An 8,728-nucleotide genomic window follows, 5' to 3' on the forward strand; every position below is an offset into this window, starting at 1 on the left:
AAATTTTTTGACGAAAATGTGTTCCGTTAAAAAATTTCGATGAAAATGTGTTTTGTCGAAAATTTCGACAAAATTTTTTTTCTTCAAAAAGTATGACGAAAATGTTTTCGACGAAAACTTTTGACGGAATATGAATTCTGTAAAGAATTTTGACAATTTTTTTTTGTCAAAATTTTTTACAAAACTTGTTACGAAATTTTTTTAATGGAAATGTGTTTCGTTAAAAATTTAGAGGGAAATATTCTTCGTCAAAAATTTCCATGAATATGTTTTTTTGTCAAATATTTTGACAGAGTTTAGATTCTGTAAAGAATTTTGACAAAAGAAAAAAGTTTTCTATCAGAATTTTTTACAAAAATATTTTTTCGCCGAAAATTTTCACTGGAAATGTGTTCCGTTGAGAAAATTTTGATGGAAATGTTTTCCGTAAAAAAATTTGACTTTTTTGACAAATTTTTTTACGTAATTGATTTCTGTCAAAAAATTTCGACGGAAATGTTTCTGTTGAAAGTTTCAATGGAATTTAGATTCTATCAAGAATTTCAACTGTATTTTTTTCCGAAAAAAATTATGTGAGTGATTATGGCCAAATATTGTTTCGTCTCTATTTTCGACGTAATGTGATTTTTGTCAAAAATTTCATCACTATTTTCGACGAAATATTTTTCGTCGATAAATTCTATTAATATTTGATACTTTTATAATAATGTCACTTTTAAATGTGATTCATATTTACGTAGTTTTTACATTTTAATGCTAAGATAGATAAGTAATTTTTAATATTTTTTCCCTTAAACCCCCCAAATTAGGGAACTTTAATTTAAGGGAGAGAAGGATTTTGGAGGATTTTGCAAAAATCCTTAATTCTCTTCCTCCATTTTTTTAAACTCACAAATAAGAAAAGGGATTAGTAAAATCCTCCCCTCCCCTTCCTTCCCCTCCAAAAATCAACTCCCAAAAATCTCTGGTGGCCGTGGGATTGAATATCAACTTGCAATTTTTATTTTTAATATCAAAAGCAAATAACCGAAGAAAAAATTAATAACAAAATTAAGCAAAATATTACCAACGAAAAGAAAACTCAGAAGGATAAATAAAAGAAAAGAATAATTATGAGCAAATTAAATTAATCTTACACTAATAAGTGTTTGGATAACTGCAATTTCTAAGCAAATTATATATAATAATTAAACAAATCAAGTAAATAATAGATTACCTTAATAGTCATACGCATACATCAGCATAAAAGAGATTATATACAGTATGGAAAGTTTTAATCTCGTAATTTGCCAAATAATTATTTTTATAATTCACATTGAATATGTCAAGACAATCACAAAATTTTAAAAATAAGAAAATATTATTTTCATTCAATCTAATCCTAATTATTTAGATTATGACAAACATCCCATAAGTGGTTGGTTTCAGTAGAAATAAATTGCAACTTCGGACGAATATTATTTGCAGTGTTAGGGATTCAAATTTTACAATCGTTCATTTGAATATGACTTTACTTAACCATTATTATGACAAACATGTTGAAAAATGATAACCAAGAACTTCTTATAATTCATATTTGACTAGGAAGCAAAATTTACGGAGTGACTATTGAGTATGTGATGATTCAATAATTTTGTTGGCAATAGTGGCTAAGCTATTTTCTATATATATAAGGTCAAACTAAGCTGAATATCCATCCACATTTCTCATCCGTCTCTACTTCATATATATTGTTTGTTTGTTTTCAGAGAGATATGGCTATCATAATGACATCATAATTAAAAAGAAAAAGATATTCCGCATTTTTATTAAGCGCTGCTTAATACGATAGTATGATAACATTGCCGGATATATATACGGGGTGTTACACCTACCAAACTCAATTTTCCACCATATTCCTAGTAATTGTATTTCTCTGGTAAAAAAAAATTGCTCTACCAAACACCCCCTAATGATTACTTTTAATAAAAATCTTAAAAACTAATAGTTAGTTTTCTAAAATATCTAAGATATTTTGTTAAATCATTTTGTTAGCAACAGTGGGTAAGCTATTTTCTATATAAGGTCAAACTATCCTGAATATCCATCCACACTTGTCATCCGTCTCTACCCCATATTGTTTGTTTTGTTTCCAGAGACATGGCTAGTCTTAGTGGTAAAGTGAGTACGGAACTTGGAATCCGAACACCTGCTGCAAAGTTCTTCAACCTCGTCTTGAAGCAAATTCACCATATTCAAAACGTTACTGAAAGAGTGCATCAAACCAACTTGCATGAAGGGGACTCGCACGACATTGGTTCAGTTAGGCAATGGACTTACGTCATAGGTGATTAAGCTTCTATTTATATTAATTATTGTTGTAAATAGCAAAAGGATTGGTTAATCTTTTGTTGTTCTTGATCTTAATTATTACTTCTGAAATGACAGATGGAAAGGTTGTAACATCCAAGGATAGCATTGAAGCCATTGACGAAAGGAACATGATAATCACATACAAACTTTTTGATGGCTATGTAAGTCAGCAGTTCAAGATCTGCGAGCTCATCTTTCAAGTTATTGATAAGGCTGATGGTAGTGCTTTTGTTAAATGGACTTTTGAATATGAGAAGATCAATGATAGTGTTGAACCTCCTTATGGCTATATGGATTATGTAACCAAGGTTACCAAAGATATTGATGCTCATCTTCTCAAGGCATAGCACCAAGAGTTGTGAGGGGGAAAAAATATTAAGGATGTTCTAAATAATTAGCGTGAACTTCATAAAGAATATTAAGGATGTTTGCTTCTTTCCTTTGTAATGAGTGAACTTGGAGATGCCTACAGATGTATTATAGAGTATATAAAATGTATGTCAAAGGGTTCACTGTAATATACATAAATAAGCGAATATCTGCAACATCCTAATAAATGTATTCTACGTTATTGTATAAGTACGTTTTACATAAGTTTAGAATTTAAAATAATGAGCATTAATCCAAAGTGGTTTTGAAAAGCAAGACTCAAAAAAGGAAGTAGTAATCTTTCCCAAGTCAATGGGAGTGCCGAAAGAGAGAAGAGTTAGTAAAAGACCGCTCTCCAGGATGCATACTAAATTTCCAATGGAGAGAGGCCAACCAGAGAGAGTTTTAGAGAGAAGTTTGGGAGGAGAGGAAGAGGACGCTGGAGCTAGAAGTGCTAAGAATCCTAAGGGCACGGTTGTTCTTGTATATGCCAACATGGCTGAAGGTTTGGAGAAGATGAGTCCTTTGTGGACGTAGCAGCTGCCGTGAATAACCTCGATGCTTGTAATAGTAACAAAGGGGAGTGTGCTGGGAAGGGTAGGAAACTGGTATCCTATCTGGATAAGGTTTTGTGCTTGAATGGAGAGAGCATCGGTCACGACAATGATGAGTGAGGAGGACTGGGTAGCGACCCAAAGACGGGAAGGAGAAGATGTGGACGGACCTGATGAGGTTGGAAGTGGTGAGGAAGATGACCCCCTGTGCCCAACTTACACTTTCTCTATAAAGAAACACCACGAAGACGGTAAGAAATGGTGCAATGCCCTCATCATTAAGCTCGTGGGAAAGAAAATGTTAATGGCCAGGCTGCAGAGACTCTGGGCTCTAGTTGGCACGTATGAATTCACTGACCTAGATAATGGACACTTGCTTCTTAAGTTTAATGATGAGCAAGATTACCTTCATGTTCTCTATAATAGCCCAACTTAATTAATTAGTAAATCTAGTGTAATTAATTAATTAAACATGTTTTAGTGAGTGAAATTAAGTATAAGGCTTAATTAAATGAATCTGAGTCACTTTGAAGTTAAAAAGTGTACTCAGTGAAAATTAAGGGGTATAAATGAGTACTGGCAAAAGTACCCAAATATAAAAATAAAAATAGTAATATTCCTAGAATAATATTCCAGACTTTTGGTTAAAGTTTGGTAATTATTGGAGTTGAATAGATAGATGAACCAACACCCGCTTAAAGCCACTTAACCAATGTTAAGTGACTAAAAGCCAAAAGATGAACCCCAAACCCCCACTTTCCCGTCGACACAAACAGAGAAGAAAGGAAGAAGAAGGAGAAGGAGGAGAAAGGGAGAGAGAAGAAGAGAGAGAGGAGGGAGCAAATCCCAACGGTTTTGGGTGATTCAAAAGCCTAAATCGCTTAGAATCTCGCCCTCTTTCATAATCCAAGCTTAGTTTTAAGTGGGGAGCTTTGTGTGGTGAGATGTTGGCTCTCAAAAATTCGGCCATTTGGTGAAAATTGGGGTTTTGAGAGTTTCTACCTCCATGGGAGCTTGAGGAGCCATCAATCCTTGGTTGTGTGACCATTGGTGGTAAGATTCTAACCCTTGAACCTCATGATTCCTTGAAAATTGCATGAGTTAGGGTTTATGAATAGTGTTTTAGGGATTTTGATGAATGTTGTTAAATTAGCTATGTTCTAGGAAGAATGGAGCTTAGAGCATGTTATGGAAAATGCTAGGAATGTCATTTAATCGGTGAAAATGAGCTTAGATAGCTAAATGAGTATACTTGTAAAATGGCAAGAATATGATGCTTGATATTGGATTTCTTGCATTGTTGATAAATGGTATGGCTTGGTTGATTGATGATTGTGTCCTAATGATGTCTAGGATTGAGACATTTGGACCGACCGTGAGTGATCAACCGCTTGAACAAGCTATGGAGCTTGAGTAGCTCAGTGGAATTGGTAAGCTCACACTTGTGTGGTGTTTTGAATTGAGTATTTGATGGTTGATTGTGAAATACTCTTGGATGCAATGTGTTGATTGCATTACACCATGTGTAGGTGTTGGTTTTGGAGTAGAGTATTGTTGACATTGGTGAAGAACAAAGGTCGACTGAAGCATTGAGGTAAGCCTTCGGACCTTGGGTGTAATTCCCTTGATTGTTCCACCAAGCCCTGAAAGGGTAGTGGTGATTATAGTGTATATAAATGCAATGAAATAGTGTAATGCTTTGTTATACGTATGTGTATGCATTTGGTGTGGCATAGGATGGTGTTTCCCTATGTGGTATGTTGCATGACGATGCGTAAATCATACTTGGTAGTTAGCTGGCCAGTAGGACTATTTGCATCTGAGTTTCCTTAGGACAGCTTGAGAGCTCGAGGGATTTCTCCTGGAGATGTAGTGCACTTTGCATAGATATGTATTTACTGCATTATTATTGTTATTGCTATTACACTGATATGGAACTGTGGGGTGGAGAGATGCTCCAAGGACCCCTGGTTTACTGGATATATTCGTATATCTCACCCCGTGTTGTGGGGACCCCCTTTCAGGTAAGGATGCTGCAGGAGCCTCTGGTGGCAAGTGGCCATATCTGGATTATGCATGAAATATGACATTTCTTTGAGTTTATGCATGCCTTTTGTAGTTGACATGTATAGGATTTTATTTTGAAAGCCCATGGTCATTTGTATATCTTGATTCATTGGATGAACTTAGCCTATGCTCATGCCTTTGGTTACACCTTTTGTTGATGGGAGCCAAGGGAATGATCATAGTGTTTTGTAAGCTAAGTTCTATGATTTGTAAAGGATATGTAATGTAAATGATGCCTACTTGAAATTCAATATATGCATGCTTGTTATGTATTGAGTTGTTGAATTGGTTGGGCTGAAAATCAATTAGGTACCCTTTTGTTTAAATTGGTAAACAATGAGAAAACAAAGGTCATGCTGCCCAAATTCTAGCTAAATCTCATGAGGAGAGGTTGGATGAGTGCTAGGATTTAGTTTTGGGGCATGGACAATTGGGGTTTGTAATGGGGATGCATTTTCCCCTAGGCTTGGACTTGAGAAATGTGGGAATTGGAATTCCCTGGCAGCGCGCTTAAGCGCCCAGGAGCGCGCCCAAGCGCCCTGCTGCCCCTGCGAGTGCCAATGCATTCTGCCTCCTTGCGCTGGAGCGCCCAAGTGGGGGCTTAAGCGCCCAGGCGTGCGCGCTGGAGCGCCCTGGCGTGCGCTTAAGCGCCCTTTGCTGCAGAAAGTTGGGTGGCTTACTGCCCCCTCGTGTTTTAGCGCCCAGGGTGGGGCTTAAGCGCCCAGGGTTGCGCGCTTGAGCGCCCTTCGCCACTGAAGGAGGAGATGCTTCTGTCTCTGCGCGCTAAAACGTCCTCGTGGGAGCTTGAGCGCCCAGGATAGCGCGCCTGAGCGCCCTGTTGCGCGCTTAAGCGCCCATCCACACTGGAATGCCTGATGCTTACTGCCTCCGTGCGCTTAAGCGCCCAGATGGAGGCTTTAGCGCCCGCTAGAGCGCGCTTGAGCGCCCGGTAGCGCGCTGAAGCGCGCGGGGCCTGTGACCAATACTCTCTTGTGTTGCTTCAAATTGTCCTAACTTGGGCTACAGTGCTCCGATTTGAGCGCGGTTTGAAGCCACGCATAGCTAATGAAGAAACCTACAATATAGTAGAAGTTGTGAACATGATGTTAAGCTTAATTTATCTGTTTTCGCAAGGTAATATGGTTATGATCACGAAAATGGGTATTATAAGTTCGATACGTTTTAAAATGAAAAATTTATCCGGATTTTAATTGAACCCATGTGATTGTAACTGCGCTTAATATCATAATGCGATGTTAACAAACCGGTTCTAGAACGGGGTGTTACATTTTATGGTATCAGAGCAGTTTCGTTGGGAATAACTGTTAGCTATTGTTGAGTATGCTTAGCGTTTGATGCTTTATAGTTGTTTTAGTACTCTGTATGATTATTGCATTTGTGATCACTAAGTGTGGGCCTGATCAACTCACTTCTTTGTGTAACATGTGTAGTGACATGACGAGGAACTGAAACAACCCCGGACCATCAAACACCAATGCTCAGCCAGAACCTGTTTTGGCTGCTCTTGTGAGGCCTAGAAGTGGCCGTGGGGCAACGGGCGTACCGCCTGATCCCGTGGCTGAAGCTCTTGCAGCCGTTCAGAGAGAGTTGGCTGCTAGCAGGCAAGCCAATGAAAATTTGTTAAAGACAAATGAAGACTCGCGGACTGCTATGGCCGCGATGATGACCGAGTTGAGGACGTTGAGGGGTCCTAGGCCCGTGAACCGGCAACCCACTCCTCCTCCTCACACTGCTACGCCTTCTCCACCTCCTTCACAGGAAGAGGGTGGAGTGGGTAACAATGAGGGTGAGGGTAGCCATCACTCTGGAAGTCGGAGTCATCACACTGAGGTTCGTCAACCTCAAGTTGAAAATGTCGGTGATCATGAAATGGAGGAAAGAAGATTGGTGGCTTTCCGGAAACATAAACCTCCTTCTTTTAAGGGAGGTTATGAGCCAATGGCGGCTGCAAAATGGCTCCAAGCGATGGAGAAAATATTCAGGGTGATGAGGTGCCCTGACGCAATGAAGTTGGCTTACTCTGTTTATATGCTGGAAGAGGAAGCAGAAGATTGGTGGACAAATACCGTGCAGCCATTAGAAGCTGAAGGTCGGGAGATCACATGGCGGTTATTCGAGACATTGTTCTTGGATAACTACTTCCCTAGAGAGGCTAGGGAACAAAAGCAGAATGAGTATAACGATCTCAAACAAGGGTCGATGTCTATTGACCAATACTTCTCAAAATTCAATGAGTTGGTGAAATACGCCAACTATGGGCGAGCCTTACCCACCCCAGCTGAAATGACCTCCAAATTCCAATGGGGTCTTAATGAGAAGATGTCTCGGAAGATGTCAAATTGTGACATCCGAGAGTTCAGTCGGTTTGTAAACCAGTGTAGAAAGGTGGAAGAAGTGTATAAGGTGTCCCAAACCAAGAAGTCGTCTGAGGCCCAGGCACCTAGTTCCAATAAAGCAACGGGCTCAGGTTATTGGAAGAACAGGAAGGTGCAAGGCAAGAAGCTGAATGCGAATAAGCCCTTTGACTTGTTCAAAAAACCCGGTACTCAGAAGAAGTTTGTTGATAGAGGACCTCCTCCCAAGTGCAAGGGATGTGGCAAAGAGCATAGAGGTCCATGTGCTACTGGTGAGGTGATTTGCTTTAAATGTGGAAGATCCGGTCACTACTCCAGGCAGTGTCCTCAGAACGAAGCAAGGACTATAGCAGTTCAAGCTACTGCTGTTCCGGTCTCTGTTGTTCAACCTATGCTAGAGTCTCAGACGGTTGGTAGAGTATATACCATGGACCGTCAACAATCGGAGAAGGCTCCGAATCTAGTGAAAGGTACAATTTACATTGATAATATGGATGTTGAAGTGTTGTTTGATTCAGGAGCTACACACTCATGTATGTCTGATTTTATGGCCGTTGGTCTAAATTTGCAAATGTATGACATTCGCCCTCCAATGAAAGTGGTTACAGCTACTGGAGAGGAGTGTTATACATCCTTGTTGTGTAAAGATGTCGAATTCAAATATGAAGGCCGAGATTACGTGCTGGATTTTATTTGTTTACCTATGATCAGCCTTCAAGTTATCTTGGGTATGGACTAGTTGTCAAAGAACTGTGCTATGATAGACTGCTGTGGTAAAAGGATTGTGCTCGATGCTGATGATTCTGCTACTAGTTCTTCCCCATATCTATCTGGATGTGTTTCCAGATGAAATTCCACAACTTCCGCCTCATAGAGAGATTGAGTTCACGATTGATCTATTGCCTGGTGTGGGGCCTATCTCTCTGGCTCCGTATAGGATGTCACCACCGGAATTAGCCGAGTTAAAGAAACATATTGAAGAGCTTTCGGCTAAGCAGTTTATCCGGCCAA

General features: G+C 39.2%; 1 protein-coding gene across 1 annotated transcript; it reads left to right on the plus strand.

Moving 5' to 3' along the window:
* Positions 1-2,100: 2,100 nt before the first annotated feature.
* Positions 2,101-2,954, plus strand: LOC133301674 (MLP-like protein 43). The gene is made up of 2 exons (XM_061501337.1): positions 2,101-2,326; positions 2,428-2,954. The coding sequence occupies exons 1-2, from the start codon at positions 2,140-2,142 to the stop codon at positions 2,697-2,699; spliced, it is 459 nt and encodes a 152-aa protein (XP_061357321.1). The 5' UTR covers positions 2,101-2,139; the 3' UTR covers positions 2,700-2,954.
* The last annotated feature ends 5,774 nt before the right edge of the window (positions 2,955-8,728 follow it).

This window comes from Gastrolobium bilobum, unplaced genomic scaffold, assembly GCF_033153095.1.
Source record: "Gastrolobium bilobum isolate Gb01-03AN ecotype WA unplaced genomic scaffold, APGP_CSIRO_Gbil_v1 utg20349, whole genome shotgun sequence".
NCBI classification, from domain to species: domain Eukaryota; kingdom Viridiplantae; phylum Streptophyta; class Magnoliopsida; order Fabales; family Fabaceae; genus Gastrolobium; species Gastrolobium bilobum.

Bases quoted from the DNA above. Each gene is read 5' to 3' on its own strand.
- LOC133301674 (XM_061501337.1), top strand. From the start codon at position 2,140: ATGGCTAGTCTTAGTGGTAAAGTGAGTACGGAACTTGGAATCCGAACA. The intron at 2,327-2,427 runs GTGATTAAGCTT...CTGAAATGACAG, and splicing joins GCAATGGACTTACGTCATAG to ATGGAAAGGTTGTAACATCC.